The sequence below is a fragment of the Chiloscyllium punctatum genome, chromosome 39 (assembly GCF_047496795.1).
Source record: "Chiloscyllium punctatum isolate Juve2018m chromosome 39, sChiPun1.3, whole genome shotgun sequence".
NCBI classification, from domain to species: Eukaryota; Metazoa; Chordata; class Chondrichthyes; order Orectolobiformes; family Hemiscylliidae; genus Chiloscyllium; species Chiloscyllium punctatum.
In genome coordinates, this window is record NC_092777.1 from 46,893,961 (window position 1) to 46,920,970 (window position 27,010).

The 27,010-nt window shown below is 42.3% G+C and overlaps 1 protein-coding gene across 2 annotated transcripts in view; it reads left to right on the top strand.

Annotated features, from left to right (window-relative positions):
* Window positions 1–27,010, top strand: part of LOC140464018 (lysosomal alpha-glucosidase-like) — a 63,167-nt gene that overhangs the window by 1,399 nt on the left and 34,758 nt on the right. For both annotated transcript variants that reach the window (XM_072558622.1, XM_072558621.1), the window contains exons 2-7: window positions 761–1,423; window positions 3,649–3,794; window positions 7,969–8,134; window positions 22,659–22,755; window positions 24,636–24,755; window positions 26,770–26,888. In XM_072558622.1, coding sequence (XP_072414723.1) covers window positions 806–1,423; window positions 3,649–3,794; window positions 7,969–8,134; window positions 22,659–22,755; window positions 24,636–24,755; window positions 26,770–26,888 — 1,266 coding nt within the window. In that variant the 5' untranslated portion in view covers window positions 761–805. The remainder of the gene's footprint in view (window positions 1–760; window positions 1,424–3,648; window positions 3,795–7,968; window positions 8,135–22,658; window positions 22,756–24,635; window positions 24,756–26,769; window positions 26,889–27,010) is intronic.

A 27,010-nucleotide genomic window follows, 5' to 3' on the forward strand; every position in this document is an offset into this window, starting at 1 on the left:
TGCCTGAAATCCACATCGCAAAAGGAGGCCATTTGGCTTATCTGTGAACTCTACTTCTCACTCATTTCACTTTTTTAGGCTACCCCATGTTTCTCTTCATGTAGATAGTAAACTTACTTTTAATCCATTTTGGGTGATAGTGAGTTATGCATTCTACTGTTTTTGGTATTTTTCTGAAATTTATTTGGTTAGTGGTTATCTTCTGTTTATGTCCTATTATTTTGGATAGGCCCACAAGTAATAGTGATTTTTCACATCCTTAAATTTGAAGATTCTGTAGGGAAATAAGCTGCAGCTTGCATATTTCCTGATCACTGCATCATCTTAATTTTGGTAATATCCTTGGAAATCTTTTGAACAACTCTCCTATACTTTAATAATCACTTTAGTATTCGGGACCACTATGTTCAAGTCTGTTCTCCAAAGTGTAATTTCACTTAAGTTCTATATAAAGTTAACAATACTCCATAAATTTCATATTTTGTTTTCTTAGGAATGATTTCTAGAAATTTGGGTTTAATAACTTGCATTGCTCTTTGTTTCAGCATCCCTAGACATATTTTCCCTTTACTTAATTTACTTTTAGATTTAAGCTCCCAAAGAAATCATGACCTACCAAAATCATCAACTTCATTCTGTGAACATTCCATTCCATTGTGAAGTATCTTGTTTATCAACATTAAGTTGTAGTATGAGATGACATTGTTCCCTGTTTTGAACACTAACTTTTTATTTTAAACATTTCTACTCTGTCCTTTAGGTGGACAAAGTGAACCACAACTTCAAGATCAACTGCCTTGTCATCATGTTCCCACAACATTACAAAGCAGAAAAATGTGCTCTTGCTTCAGGAAATGAAGGAAAGGTGCTAGCAGGATTTCCAACTGTGACAAAGCCAAGAATGCCTGCAACTAATGTTATTAAAAATGGAGCAATCCTTCTTAGTGTCATTTTAGTTGTTGTAATTACATACCATAGTTATTTTACTCTAGAGTCTCAAGTGATTTCTCGGCATATTAAAATGAGGATGTCTAAACTAGATTTATTGTGGCAATACCCACATGATAAAAACAGAACAGAGACTTCAGAAATACTGAACCAGCTGCCGTTCAATTACAGTCATCACAGTGACTCCCAGTGTGATATTGATCCGAATAGTAGGTTTGATTGTGCTTTCAATGAAGCGATTAACATGACGAAATGTCAGAGTCGTGGCTGCTGTTGGAATTCATCAGCCAAAGCTGGTTCTCCACCCTGTTTCTTGCCATCAAACTATCCTTCTTACCACATGGATTACCTTTCCCCAACAAGTACTGGCTACACAGCCTCACTGAGCCGCAGTGAGATGACACTGTTCCCAAATGACATAATGACACTTCAGTTGAATGTAATGTATGAGACATCTGGCAGACTTCATTTTACTGTAAGTAATGGTAATTGAAAAGCTAATTTTGGGATCATAATGGAAGCTCCAAACAGTGTGATAAGTGCTGATACGGCCATTAATAATCTCTAAATTCTCAATTAAATTGGAAGTACTGTTGAACATATTTAACCTTCACAGCTAAAGTCTAGTAAAGTAATATAAATAAAATGGGTTTATATTTTGTTTGAACTCAGAACAAATTTCAGCGTTTCTCTTTATTGGGTGTCATCCCCAATTATAAGAGTTTTCAAACTTGTGAATCACCCATGTTTCTGGTAGTAACTTTCCATGCTGTACTTGAAGAGCCTAAGGTTAAAATTGACCAGGTGTCATACACTCAAAAGGAGCACATTTTATCAGTGACTGTTTGTTTCTTAAACATTGTAAACTTATTGCTTACTTTGGACCTGTATTTGTCCTTTTACAAACATGTTATTCATCAAAGGCAAGGAATGTGAGTTAATGGATAAATCTTTTTCTCAGTGGGTGGTAAATGGGATCCAAGTCAATGTGTTTGTTGATAGAGTTCCGGTTGGAATGCCATGCTTCTAAGAATTCTCGTGAGTATCTCTATACTACATTGGACAAACAGGCAGAAAACTAGCTACAAAACAACATGACCCACTCTCACTCGTATCCTTACATACATATGAGGAAGGACACCACTTCAACTGTGTCAACAAATCCATTAAGGACAAGCCAAACAGAGACATGCATGAGAATTCCTAGAAAAAACACAGGAAATGACGTCACCACAGGAAATGACATTATCAACCCAAGGAAACCCAAACATAGGAATAGAAAGTGGGTTACACCATCAATGCTTCATTCAGAGGCTCACTGAAGATGTTACCTAGTATGGTGGTGAAACATCTGAAAACAAACCTTCTAACTTAACAAGCACACCTATCGACCTGAGCTACAAATCTTCTCAAAACTCGTTATTTTTGTGCAATCACTAAAACTGTCTATTACCACCTATCTTTACTCCTTTTCTGCAACCTTTATGTAGGAGTGCATGTAAATGTCTGGTCTCCCATTTTCTACCCTCTAAACTTAAGGTTAACCAAAACTCCAATGTTAGCTTCTTAAATTGTGCCAGGTTACATTTCTTATCACCCTGTACTCATTGACCAACACTGCTCTTGGCCAAATAAAGTCTTGATTTTCATACAGTCCCTGCAGTTATGGAGACAGACCATTTGGCCAATCAAGTCCACACCAGATCCACCCACCCCCCGATAGCTTGCTGCTGAGACCCAGCCCCTACCCAAGAACATTGTGTTTCCTATGGCTAATCCACCCAACCTACACATCCATGAACACTATGGCCAATTTAGCATTGCCAGTCCACCAAACCTGCACACTTTTGGACTGTGGGAGGAAACTGATGCACCTAGAGAGGACCCTCACAGACAAGGGGAGAATATGCAAACTCAACACAGACAGTAGCCCGCAGGTGGAATCAAGCCTGGGTCCCTGGCCCTGTGAGACAGCAGTGCTAACCATTGAACCACTACGCCACTAGAATTTAAAATTCTCATTCTTGTGTTTGAATCCAATGTGACCTTCCCTTCCTGTAATGTAATTTTACAACCTGAGAGAAATCTATGCTCTTCTAATTCTGGGCTCTTGTGAATCTATGATTTTAATTACCCTACTATTGATGGTAGTAGTTTCCGATGCCAATATATCAACTTTGGAATAGCCTCCCTTTGCCCGTCTACCCGTTTACCTCACTTTCTTCCTTTGGCCCACTTCTTAAAACCTATCCTTTTGACTAAGCCTCTGGTCATCTGAGGCTAATTGATCTCTAAATAAAAATATATGGAGATGAATTTTGTTTTCTGGATCCATGTTCTACTTGATTTTATAAGCTCCTGTGAAATAATTAAGGATGATTTATTTTGAATTGAATGGTTTTTTTGATTATAAATGTAAGCTGTTCCTTGTAAATGGTTGGATGTCTCCTAATCATTAGCGTTGGAAAAGAAAGCTTACAGTACTTTTAAATTTTGACATTAATAATAAATCTGATCCATCAGCTATCATATTTTCCAAGACTGACTGAATTGTAAAATTTTACATCATTGGTTAAAACACCCTGATGTATTGGTAACAAAGAAATACAAGGTCAATAATAACATCAGTTATGCTTAGAGTAAAATACATTTGGAAGTTAACTTTCTCTCTTAAGTAAACCTTATGTTTTTGGCCTGCAGCTTAAGGATCCAAGACATAAACAGTACGAGGTTCCTATTGATGTTCCTAACGTCACTGAGAAAGCTCCAACTCAACTCTATACTGTTAGATTTTCATCTAGACCTTTTGGCATCATTGTACAAAGGAAATCAAATGGTCTGGTTCTGTAAGTGTAATTAGCATTAGTATTTATTTTTATAGAATCTTCATTTATGAAATTTAAATTTAAATCAAAAAGTGTAGAAGGTTTGGAGCTATGTGGTCCTGGCAGAACTGAAGCTTAGGGGGAGCCAGTTAATGGTAAGTGTTCCAAGCATTATTGATGAGTCCTTCTATTGCTTAGTCGATTCTATGAGTAATATATGGACTGTACATGCAAGTGTTCTAACTGCATTGGAGCAATTTGACTAGAAGCAGAGCTACGTTACACCTTTGGAATTGCAGTTAGCATTTTGTTGAGTTCCACTAACGTTAATGTCATTGGTGATTTCTTGGTAGAATCATAGAGACGTGAAGCAGACCCTTCGGTCCAATTCATCCCTGCTGACCAGATATCCCAACCCAATCTAGCCCCACCTGCCAGCACCTGTCCCATATCCTTCGAAACCCTTCTTATTCACATACCCATCCAGATGCCTTTTAAATGTTGCAATTGTACTAGCCACCACCACTTTCTTTGGCAGCTCATTCCATACACACACCACCCTCTGAGTGAAAAAGTTGCCCCTTAGGTCTCTTTTATATCTTTCCCCTCTCATCCTAAACCTATGCCCTCTCGTTCTGGACTCCTGCAAGGAAGAGACTTTGTCTATTTATCCTATCCATGCCCCTCATGATTTTATAAATCTCTATAAGGTCACACCTCAGTCTCCGACGCTCCAGGGAAAACAGCCCAGCCTCTTCAACCTCTCCCTATAGCTCAACTCCTCCAACCCTGGCAACATCCTTGTAAATCTTTCCTGAACCCTTTCAAGTTTCACAACATCTTTCTGATGGGAAGGAGACCAGAATTGCACACAATATTCCAACAATGGCTGAAACCAATGTCCTGTACAGCCATAACATGACCTCCCAACTCCTGTACTCAATACTCTGACCAATAAAGGAAAGCATATCTTCACTATCCTATCTACCTGCGACTCTACTTTCAAGGAACTATGAACCTGCACTCCAAGGTCTCTGTTCAGCAACACTCCTTAGGATCTTACCATTAAGTGTGTAAGTCCTGCTAAGATTTGCTTTCCCAAAATGCAGCACCTTACATTTATCTAGATTAAACTCCATCTGTCACTTCTCAGCCCATTGGCCCATCTGATCAGGATCCCGTTGTAATCTAAGGTGATCTTCTTCACTGTCCACTACACCTCCAATTTTGGTGTCATCAGCAAACGTACTAACTACACCTCTTATGCTCACATCCAAATCATTTATATAAATGACAAAAAGTAGTAGACCCAGCACCGATCCTTGTGGCACATTACTGGTCACAGGCGTCCAGTCTGAAAGACAACCCTTCACCACCACCCTCTGTCTTCTACCCTTGAGCTAGTTCTCCCTGTATTCCATGAGATCTAACCTTGCTAACCAGTCTCCCATGGGGAACCATGTCAAACGCCTTAGTGAAGTCCATATAGATTATAACTACTGCTCTGCCCTCATCAATCCTCTTTGATACTTCTTCAAAAAACTCAATCAAGTTTGTGAAACATGATTTCCCACGCACAAAGCCATGTTGACTACCCCCAATTGGTCCTTGCCTTTCCAAATACATGCACATCCTGTCCCTCAGGATTACCTCCAACAACTTGCCTAACACTGACATCAGGCTCACTGGTCTATAGTTACCTGGCTTGTTCTTATCACCTTTCTAAAACAGTGGCACCTCGTTAGCCAACCTGCAGTCTATCAGCACCTCGCCTGTGACTATTGATGCTACAAATATCTCAGCAAGAGGCCCAGCAATCACTTCCCTAGCTTCCCACAGAGTTCTAGGGCAAACCTGATCAGGTCCTGGGGATTTACCCACTTTTATGTGTTTCAAGACACCGAACACTTCTTCCTCTGTAATTTTTTTCAAGACATTCTATATCTTCCATGTCCTTTTCCACAGTAAATAGTGATGCAAAATAATCAATTAGTATCTGTCCCATCTCTGTGGCTCCCCTCAAAGGCCATCGTTCTGATCTGTGAGAGGCCCTATTCTCTCCCTAGTTACCCTTTTGTCATTAATGTATTTGTAAAAACCCTTTAGATTCTCATTAACTCTATATGCCAAAGTTATCTCATGTCCCCTTTTTGCCCTCCTAATTTCTCTCTTAAGTATACTCCTACTGTCTTTATACTCTTCTAAGGATTCACTTGGTGTATCCTGTCTATGCCTGACATATGTTTCCTTCTTTTTCTTAACCAAACCCTCAATTTCTTTAGTCATCCAACATTTCCTATACCTACCAGCCTTTCCTTTCACCCTAACAGGAATATACTTTCTCTGGACTCTTGTGATCTCATTTCTGTAGGCTTCCCATTTTCCAACCGTCCCTTTACATGCAAACATCAGCGCCCAATCAATTTTTGAAAGTTCTTGCCTAATACCATCAAAATTGGCCTTCCTCCAATTTATAACTTCAACTTTTAGATCTGGGCTAACCTTTTCCATCACTATTTAAAAACTAATAGAATTATGGTCGCTGTCCCGAACTGCTCCCCCACTGGACCTGATCAGGTGTACCCTAGAGCTCTGCGGGAAGCTAGGGAAGTGATTGCAGGGCCTCTTACTGAGATGTTTGGATCATCAATAGTCACAGGTGAGGTGTCAAAAGATTGGAGTTTGGCTAACGTGGTGCCACTGTTTAAGAAAGGTGATAAGGACAAGCCAGGGAACTTTGACCTGTGAGTCTGACGTTGGTGGTGGGCAAGTTGTTGGAGGGAACCCTGAGGGACAGGACATACATGTATTTAGAAAGGCAAGGATGATTAGGGATAGTCGTCACTGTTTGCTGATGACTATCCCCGGATGTAAGTTTGCTGATGACACCAAAATTGGAGGTGTAGTGGACAGCGTAGAAGGTTACATCCGATTACAACAGGATCTTGACCAGATGGACCAATGGGTGAGAAGTGGCAGATGGAGTTTAATCTAGATAAATGTGAAGTGCTGTATTTTGGAAAAGCAAATCTTAGTAGGACTTATACATGTCATGATAAGGTCCTAGGGAGTGTTGCTGAACAACGAGACCTTGGAGAGCGGGTTCATAGCTCCTTGAAAATGGATTCGCATGTCGATAGGATAGTGAAGAAGGCGTTTGGTATGCTTTCCTTTATTGGTCAGAGTATTGAGTACAGGAGTTGGGAGGTCATGTTGTGGCTGTACAGGACATTGGTTATGCCACTGTTGAAATATTGCGTCTTCTTCCTATTGGAAAGATGTTGTGAGGGTTCAGAAAAGATTTACAAGGATGTTGCCAGGGCTGGAGGATTTGAGCTATAGGGAGAAGCTGAATAGGCTGGGGTGGTTTTCCCTGGAGCGCGGACGTTGAGCGGTGACCTTTATAGAGGTTTATAAAACTATGAGGGGCAAGAATAAATAAATAGACAAAGTCTTTTCCCTGGGGTGGGTGAGACCCGAACTAGAGGGCATAGGTTTAGGGTGAGAGGAGAAAGCTATATAAGAGACCTAAGGGGCAAGTTTTTCACGCAGAGTGTAGTATGTGTAATACCTTCAAAATTGGTCTTCCTCCAATTTAGAACTTCAACTTTTAGATCTGGGCTAACCTTTTCCATCACTATTTTAAAACTAATAGAATTATGGTCGCTGTCCCGAAGTGCTCCCCCACTGGACCTGATCATGTAGTATGTGTATGGAATGAGCTGCCAGAGGAAGTGGTGGAGGCTAGTACAATTGCACCATTTAAAAGGCATTTGGATGGGTATATGAATAGGAAGGGTTTGGAGGGATATGGGCCAGGTGCTGGCAGGTGGGACTAGATTGGGTTGGGATATCTGGTTGGCATGGACGGGTTGGACAAGAGTCTGTTTCCATGCTGTACATCTCTATGACTATAATATACACTTTTTTTAAAAAGTCCTTAGAGTCCTTGAGGTGCATGTTTAACCTGAGATCATCTATCTATATTTACAACATTATCAAAAACAGAGATGTGCAAAAATGTAACACTTTAGCAGTATAAACTGAGTTATTTTCATTGTTTTATATATATGCGTAATAATTGGAACACAGACACATGAAACTTTGTATAAAAACATTTCTGGATAACATACTCATGAGCTGTATTTTGTTTATTTACCATTTTTCACTAATTTTATTCTGCATTTTTTAACAGCCTGAACACAACAGTGGGGCCATTGTTTTATGCTGATCAGTTTCTGCAGATCACCACCTCCCTGGCCTCAAAGTACATCTCGGGTCTGGGAGAGCACATGACAAATTTGATTCTCAATCTCAACTGGAATCGACTAACACACTGGAACAGAGATCAAGGACCTCATGTAAGTTAGTTTTCTTTTCTTTCTCATTATTGAGGCTTTCAGTGTGCCAATCCTGGCCCAAGAAGTGGGCAGCAAACCACTTCCAAGATGTCAGTCTTCCAACATAGAATTCTGTAAAGTGCTATAAGTTATAAAAAATCCTATCACAAAGGAGTAGACTTGAATACATTCTTGGAGTTCTTTCTTTCATTGTTTTCTACTGGTGTTCGATATGCCACAGAAAATTACATTCTAGACTATTTCATATTAACAATGTGAAAAAGGGAAAACATAGCCAGTGCGCTGCCTACGGCTGACTCAAAGTAGTCTGTTAATGCACTTGGTCTCGCATTTTCACCGTGTAGCATTTATAATTGTTTTGTACAAGTTCATCCACATACAAAGAGGAACATTTTCGCTGCCGTGAGGAGTCATGTTCATTGCATTTTTGCTATTGAACAAATTGGGAATTAAGCGCTAAATATCTAGTGGCTGTATGTGATAACTGAAGATATTTAGGTTAAGAATTTGATTGTTCTTTATAGCCTTGCAATTTTACCCTGCGTTCTGTACATTTAAAGGTTTCCTGGGTATAGAACTGTTTTTAAAGTCAAAATAGCTAGGTTCTAAATTCTCAATACTTAACGGTTGGTTCCTCTTAACAAGGTATGAACAGCAAGTGTGCATGAGTCAACTAGAATATATTAAACAAGATATTTTATATGTTTGACAAAAGCTGTGAAGACAGCATGGAAGTTTCTTTATCCCACAATGCATCTGATTCCTTAAATTTTCCCAACACAATCAATACCTTTCTTTAACCAATAATGTTCAATTAAAGTGTCATAAAAGAATTACAACACAGTAATGACAAAAGTGGGCTAATGGTGACTGGGCTTTCATCTTTTACCTTAATTCTGATTTCCACATCCCTTAAGAGATGGTCCATATTACCCCCTCAACTGACTTGGTACAAGAGTCATCTTGCATCACCTCACATTTTTAACTAGTTACATACATTGAATCAAGTGTTCATCTGTTATTTCCTTTCAGTCCCAGTTGTTACATTCCATTGTGAACAAGAAGTATGTACTTTGTACAGTTGCTCTGAATATACAAGTGTATTCCTTTTCTTAGTAATTAAGCTGTTGTATATAATTCACACAGATACTAAAGCAATTGAGGCCAAATATTAGTATTGATTCCAAGCAAGATATCTTCAGAAAATATAGCAGTTTGGTCAACGAATATGATTAGTCAAGGCATTTAGTTGGCTAAAATCAAATTAAATATTTGTGCCTTGTTTAAAGATTGTGTCATATGAAGTAGTATTTATGCCAGGCAATGACCATCTCCAACAAGGGAGAATCTAACAATTGCTGCTCGACATTCAATATCATTGTCATCACTGAATTCCCCCCACTGTCTAAATCCTGGGAGTTACCATTGATCTGGAACTGGACAGGACCAGTCACATTAGTACAGCAGGTACAGAGCAGATCACAGGGGCATGACCAACACCCCCACCCCCCAGCTGCTCATGCATAGTACTTGGCTGCCATCTGCAAAGCACAAGTCAGGAATGTAGCAGAATACTCTGCACTTACCATCAACAGCTCCATCAACATTTGAAGCTTGCCTCCATTCAGAACAAAGCCTACTTGATTAGCATCCCACCCCATCATCTTGAATATTTACAACCAACACACCATTGCCACTTTGTGTACCATCTATAAGATGCAATGCAGTTGCTCTGGCAGCACTTTCCATAGCCCAGTCTCTACCACTTATTAAGTCAAGGGCAGCAGATACATGGGAACACCACTATCTGTAGGATCCACTCCAAGCCCAACAAAATGCTGACTTGCAGTTCTTTCACTGTTGTTTCAAGATCCTGGAGCTTTTTTCAGGTACTCTAAATATTTTCTAAATTACCTGTTCAAGTGTTTTTAATTATACAACTCTGAAGTAGCTGTGACTAGAACTAGGCCTCCTGGTCGAGAAGTAGGGATATACTACCACTGTGCCGTGAGCCTCCTTCAGACACTCTGAGATTGGATTTTAAAAAAAACAGTAAGCGATGCACCATCAGAAGGCAATGGGATGTAGACCAATTGAGTCGTGAATTAGATTCACTTAGAAATTCAGTAATTTAGGTGAACAGTGTTCAGTATGAGTTAGATTTTATCAGTGGAGTTTGTCATTTAGTTGTCATATTTACCAAGGTGAGGACAAGTCAAGTGAAGTTAAGGCATGACAGCTTAACTCAGTTGTGGAATGTTAGTCCTGTAGGGTGAAGGTTGGACTTGTCATAGATCTGACTTCCTTTGGACTTAATCCAATTCCATCCTGTAAAACATTGGATGAATATCCTTTCTTTGTCAGATTTTGCTGATATGGCAACTCCTTGCTGTTTCTGCAATGCTGATCACTTTTGATGTACCAGCCCCAATCCCAATTCTCTTCCTTTACCAACCAGGCTTGGATCAGGCTTCACCTAATGTAAATCTTCATTTCTCCCATCAGTACAGACGTTGAAACACTGATTCATACCTTGCTGCATATCAGGCTGAACTACTTCAGTATTCCCTCTCCCATTTTTCTGCTCTATCTCCCATTCACACCCCACTCCATCACTCCTCAAGTGTCGCCCTGCTTAATTTCCAACTATTTAAAGAGTCTGCACATTATTCCATTCCAAGTCCTTATTATCTATTAACCTTTTAATGGTGTCCATTGACTTCATGTCTCCTCAAATTAATTATTTCAAAATATCTGTACGGACATGATACATTCTGCCTCAGCAATTTTAAGCTTACTGCTCTTGTAATAGTGGCATACCATGCATTTCTCCCATACCTTAGTCTCTGTTAGTCATGAAAGAGCTTTTCACCATCATGATCCTGCACTCTTGATTTCCTCTCACATTCTCCAACTTCCAACATCTCTCTCCATGTTTAAGAGCCTCCTTGAAACAGGAATTCATTTGGAATAATTATAAATTTATTGATTTTCCCTAGTCTTGCATTATTGTGCTCTGAATCTGCTTGCTAAAAGAGGAATTGTTTCAGTCTTTTTTCCACCTACCCTCTTTATATCTCCCTTTTATTCATGCTCAGCATGTGGAACATGTGTTGCCTAACTGTTTGATAATTCTTGGAGCAGGAGTTCACTGTCTACACCATTACAAAAACAAAAAAAGTACCATTGCTCTATGCCACAATAGAAACATACTGCTCTTTGCTTGAAGCTATTTTTAAACAATTCCTTAGGATCTCAGCTACTACATTTAATAAGTAGAAATCATTCCTTTCCAATGTTTCAGTAAGGTTTACCGCAAATCCCAATTATCAGTATTTGGAAGTGGCATGTCAAATTTCTTACTGGTATTAGCAAAAAAAACTTATACTAAAGAGAATGCTGGAGTTGCCAGTGCATAACAGCTCTGTGTCCTAACTGATTTTAATCTGAAAATAAATGGTTGGAATTGTTGTGGGGAAAATTACCAGCCTCAGAGTCAGAGGCGGGGTTCAATGACAGAGTTTATTGTACAAGGAAATACCCCTGCTATGCCCGCTCCCTTCCCCCAAATATAGAGATCCCAAGAATCCATATCCCAATGATGATCTCAACCCAGAGCACATGTCAAGATACTTTTATACATTTTATGGTATAATAGGTCAGTGATGAGGTTATTATCTCTGAAACATGGTTTGTTTATTGTAAATTTTGCAGAATCGCGAATAATTTCGGTGCAGTCATTGTCAGTTCCAGCGCAGCCTGTGTTAATTTCAGTGTGGTTGTTGTCAGTTTCAGTGCAGACATTGTCAGTTTCAATGTCTGTGCAGAAGTCCATTGCTATAGTAATGAGCGCTAATAACTCTTCCTGAGAAGGACAATTACTGTAGCCCTGGCTATTATCACTCAGTATTGAGCCCCTATCAGACTGTTAGCATTTCTATCAAAGTGTAGACCCAGACACTTCGGTGAGCCATATTCTGTCCCCCACCCTCCTTAAACTAATCAACTAGGTTGTGAGTGCATTGTGCTGGTATTCTGGTTGCCCCAGACAGTGTCTGTGTTTGCTCTGCTCTGTCTCTCCATATTGTGGTCTGATGGCCATCTTGTGTGTGAAGTGGCCAGCTTATCGCTCAGCAGTCATCTTGTGTGTCCATGTACCTAGTGTCACTCTGCCCCGTGCCATCTCCAACTTCACTCCCCACTTTGTGCTCAAGGAGGCAACTTCGGAGAACTCCCGCAGATCACCCAATTTACATATAGAGGTAGGTCATCTCTAGGAGCGCTCCTCCTGAGGGATATCATGGAGTGCTAATTTCATTGGGGGCTTTTCCATGGTGACACTTGCTGCTGGTACAGTTCTCATCGATAGCGCCTTACAGCAGAGCTTTAAACACCCGACGCCCACACAGAATACCAGCATGAGTACAATGAGAAGAACTATCCCGTGTGCCAAATAGGGTCCCCAAGATTTACCTATCAACCAATTTAGCCAGCTGTCTGTAATTGTGGCTCCCTGTCGCAAATTATCAAGCTAGTCTCAGGTGGCTTGATGGCTTCTGTAATGTTACAGGAGGCATCAATAGAGTGGATGATACAATTTGTCACCAATATTGTACAAACTCCCCCTTGCTGTGCGAATTGATAATCCACCACGTGTCTGCTGTGCGTAGAGTCTGAGTTCAGCCAACTCTGTATTAATTGCTTCCAGAGCTTTTGAGGTATTATTGCCTAAGATAGTCAGGCCACACACAAGGTAATTTCGGTTTTTAGCACTGACGACCCCTTGCTATGCCCGCTCCCTTCCCCCAAATATAGAGATCCCAAGAATCCATATCCTAATGATGATCTCAAAGTGGTGGGGATCTGCCAGTCAGCACAGAACTCCTGACTGATGGAGCTGGTATCCTTCACCAAACATGTCCCCCGCTGGGGCGTGGTACAGTGACGGGTGCAATTGTCTCGACTGCAAATAGGTTTGGGAGGTCTGGAGTGTCTGTCGCATAAGTGCACTTAAATAGAAAAACTGCTGCTCGATAACATACGTTGTCTTATCCTTCTGTCTGTCCATCCATGTCGGCCCTGATCTCCCGGGTGCACCTCCCCCCCCTCCTCCACCCCCCCCCCCCCCCCAGCTGATAAGTATCAAACGGGCATGTCCATGTGGTGGAGCTGACGTGGGTGCCGTTGCACTGCCCACATATGATTTGTCTGCCTGCAGTCGCATTCAAGCACGCCTGCTCACTGCAGGTGCAGGTAAACTGTTCCCTGATGACTGTACAGTGCCAACAAGTGCACTGTCTCTGGATGCATGAGTCATTTTTGGGAACCAGGACATAAACGCATCCCCATTCCTGCCCTGTGAAATTAAATGGGTTTTAAATGGGTCTTCCCCTCCCTAGGCTGGGGGACCCAGCCCCATGGGCCATTGGTCATGCCCAGTTGCGCACACCTACCCTGGAGTCCCTGCTTGTATTTCTCTATCTGCCCCTTACACGGCGCCCCCGAGGTATATATACTGGTCATGAGGGGTCCACACCGGGGTGGCCACAAATAGGATTCTAATGATCGCACCGGTGGGTAGCAGGCAATTCGGTTTCCATGTAAACTTAGGTGGGTTTTATAGAAGAGGTCATCTTCAAATCTTGACATGCTCCTGACAGTCGTGACACTTAAACACAGTGAAATACATACAGGTATATACATTTTGCAGTTAAATAAAGTTATCAGTCAAAGTCTTTGTTTTTGTCAGGAGGTGCAGTCGTGCTTCTCTGTGGTTTGTTCTGTTGTGTTTTTGGTACTGCCTCCCGGGATGACCCTTTTGTCCGCCATTTCTGTCTATACCTGGGGAATGGTCAATGACATTAGTTCAGTCACCAGAGTCTTTAAACGGTCTTAGTTGGGTCCAGTGCTTCCATGTGCCTTTTCCTTTCATATCTATGCAGGCGCAGGTGTCCCCACTTATTACCATGTCATATGGCCCATTCCATTTTGTGGCAGAGCCTGGTCTGTCGGGCAGTGCTTGCACAAGGACGCGGCTTCCTGCTGCTGGTACCTCAGGGAAGATTTTGAGTTCCCCTGACTTGTCCTTTTTGTCCTGTTTGTCAATTACAGATTTCCGCATCCCTTTCAATTGGGTGCTTAATTTTAATGATGAATTTTGTCTTTTAGTGGATCCACATCGGTGCCACCTGTGATTATTGTCTCTGGCAGTTGCATTGCTTGCTCAGTCATTAATTCACATGGTTTTAGCCCAGTTGCTCTTAATTTCATTGGTATGGCTGGCAGCACTTCAGCCCATGTTCTGCCTGAGGTTTGCATAGCCTTAGCTAAAGTATTTTTAAGCGTTCTATCCATTCTCTCTATCGTCCCTGAGCTCTGCGGGTGATAGGGAATGAGAAATTTTTGTTTAATGCCGAGTAATTGGCAGACAATCTTCATGTAAAATATGTCCCTTGGTTGGAGTTGATCTGGAGGGGTACCCCCCCCTCCCCCACCCCACCTCGGGATTACCTCCTCCACTAATATTCTGGCTACAGTGGTCACAGTGCAGCTTTTGGTCAGGAATGCTTCTACCCACCGGGTGAATTGATCTATGATGACCAGGCAGTACGTTTTCCCACGGGAAGGTGATAGTGGCCATGTAAAATCTATGTGAAGGTGTTCCCGGGGTCCCCTAGCTCTGCGCTGGTGTCCTGTTTTAACTTTTATGGGTCTCCCTGGGTTGTGTTGTGTACAAACCATGCATCTGCAGCAGTACTTGGCCATGTCTCTTCCCATCCACTTCTCTCCCTAGGCTTGCTATCATGGCCTCTCTCCCTGTATGGGACAGCCCGTGGTGTGGTTCAAGCAATGTGCCCTGTATACATGCTGGTGCTACCACCTTGTCTGCTCGACTCGAGACACCATCCTCCCCTGTGAATACTCCCTACAGTCTCCATTGGTCTCTGTTCCTGTGAGGTGTCCTCCTGTAGCTGCTGAATTTGGATAGCATCTTTTGGTAATTCAATAGTGGCTATTGCTGCCTTGTCAATGGCTTCTTGTTCTATGGCTTCCTGAGCTGCTCAGGCTGCTGCCTGGTTTCCTTTGAATTTTAGCCAACCTGGACTCTCTTTTGCTGGCTCCTTTTGATGGGCTTTTATTTTTATTACTGCAGCCTCTTTTGACTGTTCACTGGCATGCAACAGTTCCTGAATTCTTAATTGGTTTCTGATAGGGGCTTCCCCCCCCCCCCCCCCCCGCGTGGTGGTGAACCCTTAACCACCTCTTGCCACCATGTACTCATGGACTATACCGAAGGCATAGTGATTGTCTGTGTATATGTTCACGATTTTTCCTTTTGCTAATTCCAGTGCTTTGTTGCGTGCTACCAATTCTGCTACCTGTGCAGACTGACTTCCATTCATCCTTCTGGACATAACTGTTTCAATTTATCATTTACCAGAACCCATCCTGTTTGGAGCAACCCTGCTACATATTTTCATGACTTGTCCACGAAGAGGGTCTCCTCAGTTGTGTCTAGCGGGGTATCCTTTACTCTCCCCCGTCTTCATCTCCATCTATACCCCACAGTTGTGCAGTTCCCCTTTTTCAGAATTCCCTCAGCTGGGTTTTCACTCGTATCCCTAACTGTTACCCTGTTAGTGAAGTCACATGGAATGCAGGGTGTGCTAGCTAGGTGGATAAAGAACTGGTTGAGCAACAGGAGACAGAGAGTGGTAGTTGACGGGAGTTTCTCGAAATGGAGAAAGGTGACCAGTGGTGTTCCACAGGGGTCAGTATTGGGGCCACTGTTGTTTGTGATATACATAAATGATCTAGAAGAGGTCACTGTTGGTATGATCAGCAAGTTTGCAGATGACACAAAGATTGGTGGAGGAGCAGAAAGCATAAGGGACTGTCAGAGAATACAGGAGGATATAGATAGACTGGAGAGTTGGGCAGAAAAATGGCAGATGGCTTTCAATCTAGACAAATGTAAGGTGATGCATTTATGCAAGACTAATTCTAGGGCGAATTATACAATGAATGGAAGAGTCTTGGGAAAAGTTGATGGGCAGAGAGATCTGGAGTGCAGGTCCATTGTACCCTGCACAGGTGGATAGAGTGGTCAAGAAGGCATAATAGTATGCTTGCCTTCATTGGACAAAGTATTGAATATAAGAGCTGGCAGGTCATGTTAAAATTGTACAAGACATTGGTTCGGCAGTATTTAGAATACTGTGTACAGTTCTGGTCGCCACATTACTAAAAGCATGTGGATGCTTTGGAGAGGGTGCAGAGAAGATTTATGAGGATGTTGCCTGGTTTGGAAGGTGCTAGCTATGAAGAGAGGGTGAGTAGGTTAGGTTTATTTTCACTAGAAAAAAGGAGATTGAGGGGGGACCTGATTGAGGTTTACAAAATCATGAAGAGTATAGACAGGCTGGATAGAGACAAGCTTTTTCCCAGGGTGAAGTTTAAGGGGGATACACGCAGCAAGTACTTCACACAGAAGGTGGTGGGCGGTTGGAACGCGTTGCCAGCAGAGGTGGTAGATTCATTTAAGATGCGTCTGGACAGATGCATGAGTAGGTGGGGAGCAGAGGGATAGAAATGCTTAGGAATTGACCAACAGGTTTAGACAGTACATTTGGATTGGCTTAAGCTTGGAGGGCCGAAGAGCCTGTTCCTGAATTGTAAACTTTCTTCTTCTTCTTCTTCTTCTTCTTCTTCTTCTTTATTACCACAGACTGACTTTGGGGTAAAAGAACTGCCTCCCACTTTGCCCTTCTCATATTGAAGTCGGCCCTCAGTTTCCTTGTGTTCAACATCTCAACTGGGTGTGTTTAGTGTGGATCGGTTCAGCCAATTTTGCGAACTCGGGTATAAAGTTCCGACTGTAGCTGAATAGCCCAAAGACCTTCCTGACTGCCCTGAGAATGGCAGGTCATGGCATCTGTTGGATTGTCTTCTTGCAGTCATTGGGTATTTCTTTGAGTCCCTGGGATATAAGGTGTCCCGGGTATAAGACTTGTGTTTTGCTGATTTGTACCTTTGTGGGGCTTACTTTTAACCCTGCGGTTGCCAATTCCTGTAATACCAGACATAAAGCTTCCTGGTGTCCTGACTCTGCCTCTGAGGCAATTAGGGTATCATCTACATATTAGAGGGCAGTGCTGCCTCCATTCGTGAGGGTCTGGGAGTAAGGGATTTACCTTCTGGTAAATCTACTGTCTTCAGAATGTCGCTCATCACCCTGTGAAAAATAGTGGGGCTGTTGTGGAACCCTTATGACAGGCGAGTCCACATGTACTGCCTGTTCCTTACAGTAAAAGCGAATTTATTCTGGGACTCAGGGTGTAACAGGTTAGACCAGAATCTGCTGGCTATGTCTAAAACAGTAAAAATCTTGTGTTCGGGGCCAAGCCATTTAGAATGGTGGAGGGGACTGCTGCAATGGGGTGCAGTTTGGGAGTGACCTTATTTAGTCCTATGTAATCAATGGTGAACCTGTAGCTCCCGTCAGACCTTATTACTGGCCACATCGGGGAGTAAGTTGTACTTCTGGTTGCTTTCGGGATTCCCTGTCTCACTTGTCCTTGCACTATCTCCACAACTGCTTTTTCTGTTTCGGGTTTTATTGGGTATTGTCGGTGGGGCTTATGCTCCGGTCTGGGAACCCTTATCGGGTTTATGTTAACGAGACCTGTAATAACTTTGTTTCTGCCCATGCTCCAAGGATGGAGGCGCAGGTGGCTTCAAATTCCCCCTTTTTCAAGATTCCAGTCCCTACTGGTGGCTGTAGCCACTTTTAATAGTTTCAAGGTGACTTGTAAGGTTCCCCATCTCACTCTTTCGACCGTCTTGTCTGGGCCAAATCAATTTACCTTTTGCACAATCAATTAGAACATTATATTCTCTCACGAGATCATTGCCCATTATGATGCCCTCGCTACTTTGGCGTACATTGAATTTCATGGGGATATATATATTGTTTATTTCCACAAGGGCAGTTTCGCTTGGGTAAGTTGATGTTTTATGCCCTCCTACCCCATTGAATTATTTTAAGTGAATCATTTTACTTGCGTGGGGTAGGGGTAAGTTTGTGATGGATGCAGCCGCTCCTGTGCCTACTGACATTTCACATTTCCTCCCTCCTATTACTGCAGGCACGTATATTCTCCCCTCTCCCTTACCCTCACCAATGGGGCAGCTGGTTGTCATCTCTGCTGACCTCGGGACTCCTGCGTTTCCGTGGTGTTCCGGGTGGTGTTTGGGGGTGCCCCATGCTTTTCTTAACACACTGCTTTTTATGTCCTGTTCCGTTGCAGTGGCTGCAGTATTTTACATTGTTCTCTGCTCTAACTCTTGTTTTCTGTCCTCCAGCTCTTTAACTTGTTCCTGGTCCTTTCTCCACCGACTCGTGGAGGCACTCACTTGTTCAAATAGGCCTGCTAATTGGTAAACTAACACCAACCCTAACGTTTTATTCAGTTTCTGTTTATCTATCTAGTCTGTTGTGTTAATGTCTAGGATGGATCCCAACCACTTTTCTTCATTTGCTCTGACAACTCTTGTCTGTCTGCCTTATATTTCTCAATAAGGGAACCTGCAGTATCCCCCTTAAAACTTTGATCTGCCATTTAGCATATTGTGTACCCCCCGATATCCACAACAGTAAAGTGATCCTAACCAGTGGGGATTCCTCTATCCCCTGGCCAATAATACTGTCCTGGTACCGTCCATATGGCCGTAATGGCCTCCTAGCAAGATGTGCTCTACTGGTGGGCCGTCTCTACCCACCCAGCCACCATTACTAGTCAGTACCTACTGGTTGGCTGGGAATGCTGGCTCAAAAGGGCGTGCTGTCTACCGGAATTCCTCTACCCTCCCAGCCACCTCTACTGACCCAACATCTCCCCATTGGCCCAGAAACCTACTTCTAGCCCGGTGTGCTCTCTACCGGTGGGATTCTTTACCCTCCCAGCCACAGCCACTATTCAAGCTCTATTGTTCTACTACGGACTGACAGGGTATTACAGACACTCAGTGTCCATGCTTCCCATTTTGGTAACGTGCGCTGCACTGAGGTTTGGCTCTTGGACAGAGTGATCAGCTCCTCTTCCTCACCACATTGGAAATTACAAGTACAAACAGCACCCAACTTTTACCTTAAATTCTAACTGGACTCTGCGTTGTCCGCCCCTACAGAGTCCAATGTTACCTGACTTTGCCACTTGTGCTTCACAACTCCTAGTGCACTTGGCACCTCAATTCCTACTTCAAATCCCAACCTTCACGTGGGAGAGCTACCCCTTTTAACAACTGGTTTAGGGAAGGGTTTTTGAGACAGGCGCTACCTTGTCCTCTGGCTGTTTCAGCACAAGCAACAGGTCCTTACAACAGTTAATATAGTTAACACTTACTCTCCACAGACATGCATTTAATTTTTTTTTAACTCAGTACTGTAGCAAGTTAGACATTACAATCGGTATACCTTTTCAACTGTCTTTAGCCCAGTCTGACTCTTCCTGTTTGCAGGTACAAATTGGTTCTTACCCCAGCCCCCCCAATCATGGCCTTCGACCAAGTCACATGCAAACCCTGCTCGCAGCGCCAGTTGTTGTGGGGAAAATCACCCGCCTCGGAGTCAGAGTCGGGGTTCAATGTCAGAGTTTATTGTACAAGGAAATACTGGAGCTCCAGGGAGAGAAAAAACACCAACAGCACAGTGGTCAAGCTGTGAGTCCTCTCTCAACCCAGAGCACATGTCAAGATACTTTTATACATTTTGTGATATAGGTCAGTGATGAGGTTATTATCTCTGTAATATGGTTAGTTTATTGTAAACTTTGCAGAATCATTAATAGTTTTGATGCAGTCATTGTCAATTCCAGGACAGCCTTTGTTATTTTCAGTGCAGTTGTTGTCAGATTCAGCACAGACATTGTCAGTTTCAATGTCTGCACAGGAAGTCCATTGCTATAGTAATGGGTGTTAATCACTATTCCTGAGAAGGACAATTACTGTAGCCCTAGCTACTATCACTCTGTATTGAGTCCGTACCAGCCTGTTAACATTTCTATCAAAGGTGTTGGCTGCACCCACACACTTCAGCGTGTAGTATATGCAACTCGTGTATTCTCTCCCCCGTCTGCCTTAAATTAATTAACTCGGTTGTGAGTGCATTGTGCTGGCATTCTGGTGGCCCCGGACAGTGTCTGTGTTTGATCTGCTGTCTCTCTCCATATTGTGGTCCAGCAGCCATCTTATGTGTCAAGTGGCCAACTTATGGCTCAGTGGCCATCTTGTGTGTCCATGTGCCTAGTGTCACCCTGCCCCGTGTCATCTCCCACTTCAGAATGAAATCAAATTGTGTTCATGTTTCTGATCATTGATGTCACTCCACTAGAAATTTATGTGTGAACATCAGGTGATGAATGAAATGATCTCAGTGATGATGGCCTCTTCCCTGAATTGACTGGTGCAAATCAATTTCTATAAGACCATGAGTCAAAGGAGTGGAAGTAAGGCCATTTGGCCCATTGAGTCCACTCCGCCATTCAATCATGGCTGATGGGCATTTCAACTCCACTTACCCGCATTCTCCCCGTAGCCCTTAATTCTTTGTGACATCAAGAATTTATCAATCTCTGCCTTGAAGACATTTAGCGTCCCGGCCTCTACTGCACTCTGCGGCAATGAATTCCACAGGCCCACCACTCTCTGGCTGAAGAAATGTCTCCGCATTTCTGTTCTGAATTTACCCCCTCTAATTCTAAGGCTGTGTCCACGCGTCCTAGTCTCCTCGACTAACGGAAACAATTTCCTAGCGTCCACCCTTTCCAAGCCATGTATTATCTTGTACGTCTCTATTAAGTCTCCCCTTAATCTTCTAAACTCCAATGAATACAATCCCAGGATCCTCAGCCGTTCCTCATATGTTAGACCTACCATTCCAGGGATCATCCGTGTGAATCTCCGCTGGACACGCTCCAGTGCCAGTATGTCCTTCCTGAGGTGTGGGGACCAAAATTGGACACAGTATTCCAAATGGGGCCTAACCAGAGCTTTATAAAGTCTCAGTAGCACAATGGTGCTTTTATATTCCAACCCTCTTGAGATAAATGATAACATTGCATTCGCTTCTTAATCACGGACTCAACCTGCATGTTTACCTTTAGAGAATCCTCGACTAGCACTCCCAGATCCTTTTGTACTTTGGCTTTACGAATTTTCTCACCATTTAGAAAGTAGTCCATGCTTGTATTCTTTTTTCCAAAGTGCAAAACCTCGCATTTCTCACATTGAATTCCATCAGCCATTTCCTGGACCACACACCCAAACTGTCTAGATCCTTCTGCAGCCTCCCCACTTCCTCAGTACTACCTGCCTGTCCACCTAACTTTGTATCATTGGCAAACTTCGCTAGAATGCCCTCAGTCCCTTCATCCAGATCATTAATATATAACGTGAACAGCTGCAGCCCCAACACTGAAGTGGGACACCGCTTGTCACCGGCTGCCATTCCGAAAAAGAACCTTTTATCCCAACTCTCTGCCTTCTGTCAGACAGCCAATCCTCAATCCATACCAGTAGCTCACCTCGAACACCATGGGCCCTCACCTTGCTCAGCAGCCTCCCGTGTGGCACCTTATCAAAGGCCTTTTGGAAGTCTAGATAGACCACATCCACTGGGTTTCCCTGGTCTAACCTACTTGTCACCTCTTCAAAGAATTCCAACAGGTTTGTCAGGCACAACCTCCCCTTACTAACTCCATGTTGACTTGTTCTAATCCGACCCTGCTCTTCCGAGAATTTAGAAGCCTCATCCTTAACGATGGATTCTAGAATTTTACCAACAACCGAGGTTAGGCTAATTGGCCTATAATTTTCCATCTTTTGTCTTGAGCCTTTCTTGAACAAGGGGGCTACAACAGTGATCTTCCAATCATCCGAGACTTTCCCTGACTTCAGTGACTTTTGAAAGATCTCAACCAACGCCTCCGCTATTTCCTCAGCCACCTCCCTCAGAACTCTAGGATGTAACCCATTGGGGCCAGGAGATTTATCAATTTTAAGACCTTTTAGCTTTTCTAGCACTTTCTCTTTTGTAATGGCAACCATACTCAACTCCGCCCCCTGACTCCCATTAATTGTTGGGATATTATCCATGTCTTCCAGTGTGAAGACTGACGCAAAGTACTTATTAAGTTCTCCTGCTATTTCCTCATCTCCCATCACTAGGCTTCCAGCATCAGTTTGAAGTAGCCCAATATCTACTTTTGCCTGTCGTTTGTTTCTTATGTATTGAAAGAAACTTTTACTATCATTTCTAATATTCTAAAATTGCCAGAGATATGAGTGATGCTCTAGTTGTTTTCTGAGCAAAGCCCAACTAGTCTACTCCAAAGAAGCAGGGAGAATACATGCAAAAGGATGCCTTGAAGTTTCCCTCAGTTTTTAAAATAAAAAGTAAAGAATAATTTACAAACTCAATAATATAATTCATGTACTTTGACTGGTACTGACTTATTTGTTACAGCCACATGCCAATTTATATGGCTCACATCCTTTCTACTTGGTGATGGAAGACGATGGAAAAGCTCATGGTGTTTTCCTGTTCAACAGTAATGCCAAGGGTAAGAAATTAACTTGCTTGAATATGTAATAGAATTCTGAGTAAAGTTCAAGATCTGTTGGAGCTGTTAAATGTTAAATCACATTGATCAGATGATGACCTGCAATGCAAGTAAGCATTTTCTCCATGTTTTATATGTTTATTTTGGTTTGTTTGTGGTCTCTCTCACTTGGCTGTTTTGCCTGTCTGCTTTATCCAAAACTTTGGCTGTAAGTGGCCAATTTACAAATATAGAATATTTGTCATTTTTCTATTGTCACAATATGAGTCAGAGACCTGAAATAATATATACATTTTAACTGGTAATTTCAAAATATGTATTTGAAACAAAGTAGCTGTGAATGTAAAGTTAGTAGCTGTCTGAGAGAGAAATCCTCAAAGTTTCACTTAAAGAATCCCTACAATGTGGAAGTAGGCCACTCAGTCCATTTGAGTCCACACTGACCCTCTGCACAGCATCCCACAAATACCACCTCTCTACCCTGTCCCTGTAACCCTGCATTTTCTATTGCCACCCTGGACACTGAGAAGTTCAGCATGGACAATCCACCTAACCTGCACATCTTTAGACTGTGGGAAGAACTTGGAGCACCCAGAGGAAGCCCACACAGACACGGGAAAAACTTGCAAAGTCCACACAGACAGTCGCCCGAGGATGGATTCGAATCAGAGTCCCTGGTGCTATGAGGCCACAGTGCTAACCACTGAGCTACCCCAAGGGATCTTCAACCAACAGCTCTTCAAAGTGGGAAGAGGCAAGTCTAAACAGATTGTGATCTCTTGTGACCAGAAAGATAACAAGGGCTGACGATGTCTTGTGGATTATGTTCCAAACTGCAAGTACATTTTGTTTCTATTCCATTTGAAAAATGCAGAAAGACAGGATTTAAAAAGCTAGTTTCAACTCTATTTGGAATGTGCTAGTGGGACAGAAGGTTCTCGTGTACCAGTGGACTAAGATACCCAGGCACACTAGCCTGGGTTTGAGCATTCTTGTGCCATGCAAGTCACACTGAAGAACGTCTGCTGGTCACCCCTTTACTGCCAGTAAAAGTATTTCTCTCACTTTGAGGTCCTGCAGCCAGCCAGCTAGCAGGCGAGGCAAAAGAAAACAGGACAACAAAAGGGCACTCTCACCATGAATGCTAGAATTCAGTCACTGTTGAAAAGAATCAGAGCAACAGCAACTTTCAAAACTAAAACATTTGACATTTTCAGCCAGTAGTTTCCATGCCAGTGCTGTTAATCTCCACTCCAATGTTCAACAATCCACTCTTCAAAACATTCACACTGATCCATACACTTCTTTTTAAAGAAAAGGATTTTTTCTGGCTTCGCCTCTATTTCTAATGTGTGTGTTGGTATTGTATTGCTTATTCTTCTCATGTTTAGTAATCAACAGACTCACTGTTTTAATTCATGAAAGCCTGTTTAAATTGGCTCCTTTTAAAACATGTTAATTTGGGTCTGGAAGAGACGCTTCTCCAAATGAAGGGATTCTTTTTTAAGTCGACATTATTGTGACCAACCAAGAGGGTGGGTGAATAAAGAAGGGGAGCTAGTTCATCCCTCCTTATCTAGGAGCTGAATGATTTGAGATATCCAATCTGGAATCATTCAGGAACCTCACCCTGGTCTGTGTATAGGATTTTACAAGAAATATTCAAAATTGTTTTTCTGTGTTTATTTTAGGATGATACTGCCATTTCTTTCAACTCTGCTAGATCAGGATTGTGTGTTAATCATAAACCCTTCCCATGTACAGTTATGTAATTGCACGGTTTGATAGAATTGGTAACATGGCAACCCATTTACACAATCCATGTGATGCTGTTGTTTGTGTATATGCTGTTAAGAAAATTGCATGTTTGTTTCATCCAGATGTATTACTTCAGCCAGCCCCTGCCCTGACCTGGAGAACAATTGGAGGAATCTTTGATTTTTATGTGTTCTTGGGTCCAGATCCAAAAACAGTGATAAGGCAGTACATGGATGTTATTGGTAAGATTAAACCACCACTTACTATTTACACTTCAGAAAGACCTAGAATTAATACCCAGCAGAATCATTCTTGCCTTTTAATCTTTCATTTATTCTGCGCAAATGTTCATGTTTTTGTTTCATGATTGAAAAATGGTTCCTGGCTGAGTACAAGATTTGATTTTTTTGTTAAATCAATAATTCAGGGAAATAGCCTTACTCATATCCACCCATTTTGTGCTGTTAGAAAATTATTAAGCAAATTCTGTTTTTTGAAATGGATTAACTCATAGTTGATAAAAACCAAAGCGCAGATTTTCCTATCTTCACATATCCAGTCTCAGGGCATAGACAGAAGGATGTGCATTAAGAACCCTCAGGCGCATTGAAAGTATAGTATTCCCTGGGAAGTAGGAACTTGCTTTGTGTATTGTAATCTTCTGGAAAAAGTCCCTGAATCTGAGACTATAGAGGGTTTTGACTTATTTACCTTGGTAGTTAGCCAGGAAAAGTTAGGAAAGCTAAAACTTTCTCTAACTCCATGTTAACCTCTCACACTGAAAATGTACTTGTCCCAACCCCAAATATTTGACCAGTCTCTCAATCTTGGACACTAGACATCTGACCATCCAACCCCTGCCGTAACCTGACCTACCCTATTGTCCTGTCTACATTCTGCACTCATGTCATGTCACTCTCTCCCTCACTTATCTTAGACACTCAGCTCCTCTGAGTAGTTTCAACACGGACCCCTGCTGAGCTCCACCGGTGACCAGCTGCCATGTTGAAAAAAAACCCTTTATCCCACACTTTGCTTTCTGCCAGTCAGCCAATCCTCTAGTCATTGCCAGTACCTTGCCCTGAACACGATGGCTGTTATCTCACTTGCAGCCTCCTGTGCACCAACTTGTCAAAGGACGTCTGGAATCCAAACAGATCATGTCCACTGGCTCTCCTTTATCTAACTTATGTCCTAGAACAGAAATCAATGTCAACTTCTATTTTTATGTCATTTCCCTTTGCTCTACATATTTCATATGTCTTAGCTAGTTTTGAGAAGATTTGTACCTCAGGTTGAGGTTCTGGATGCAGGTTTGCTTGCTGAGCTGGGAGGTTCATTTCCAGACATTCCATAACCCTACTAGGTAACATCTTCAGTGGGCCTCAGGCGAAGCACTGTGCATGATTCCTGCTTTCTATTCCTGCTGGCTAGTTGATGTTCATGTATCCTGGTGGCTAGTTTTCTGCCTGTTTGTCCAATGTCGTATTTGTTACAGTTCTTGCACGGTATTTTGTAAATGACATTAGTTTTGTTTATTGTCCATATAGGGTCTTCCAAGTTCATTAGCTGCTGTTTTAGTGTGTTGGTGGGTTTGTGGGCTACCATGATGCCAAGGGGTCTGAGTAGTCTGGCAGTCATTTCCGAGTCTTTGATATAGGGGAGAGTGGCTAGAGTTTCTGGACGTGTTTTGTCTGCTTGCTTGAGTTTGTTACTGAGAAGTTGGTGTACTGTATTCATTGCATACCCTTTCTTTTTGAATACATGGTATAGGTGATTTTCCTCTGCTCTGCGTAGTTCCTCTTTGCTGCAGTGTGTGTTAGCTCATTGAAATAAAGTTCTGATGCAGATGCATTCATATTTTGAATGAGGTATTAAGCTGAGGTTCTGTCTGTTCTGGGCTGGATGTAAAAGATCCCTTGGCAATATCTCAAAGGAGGGCAGCTGAGTACTCCAGTGTGTCTTGCCCAATATTTATCTCTCAATAAACATGAATAAAAGTAGTTTGTCTCAGCCATGGTCAAATGGTGAAGCAGTCTCAGTGGATTGAACAGCTCCTATACCTTAAGATCTTGAGGTCTTATCACATTGCTGTTGTGCACAAATTGGTTGCCACACTTTCATTATTAAAATGGTAACTTAAACACTTAAAGTATTTAATTGACTGCAAGATGTCATGGAAAGTGATATATAATGCCATTTCTTTGCTAGTGCTACTTGGAAGAGCACCTTAATATACATTTTTATGACCTGCAGGTTATCCTATAATGCCTCCATACTGGAGTCTGGGATTTCATCTATGTCAGTATGGTTACTTCAGCACCAACGTCACCCGACAAGTTGTGGCAAACATGAGCAAAGCCAATATGCCTCAGGTAGGTATACAAAGGTAAAGAGATATTTCTGTGTGGAAACTAATCTAGTTTTGCCAATGAAACATTCTTCTGAAAGATACAGTACAGAACTGCTGGAGGATCTAAAGCACAGAACATCAAAA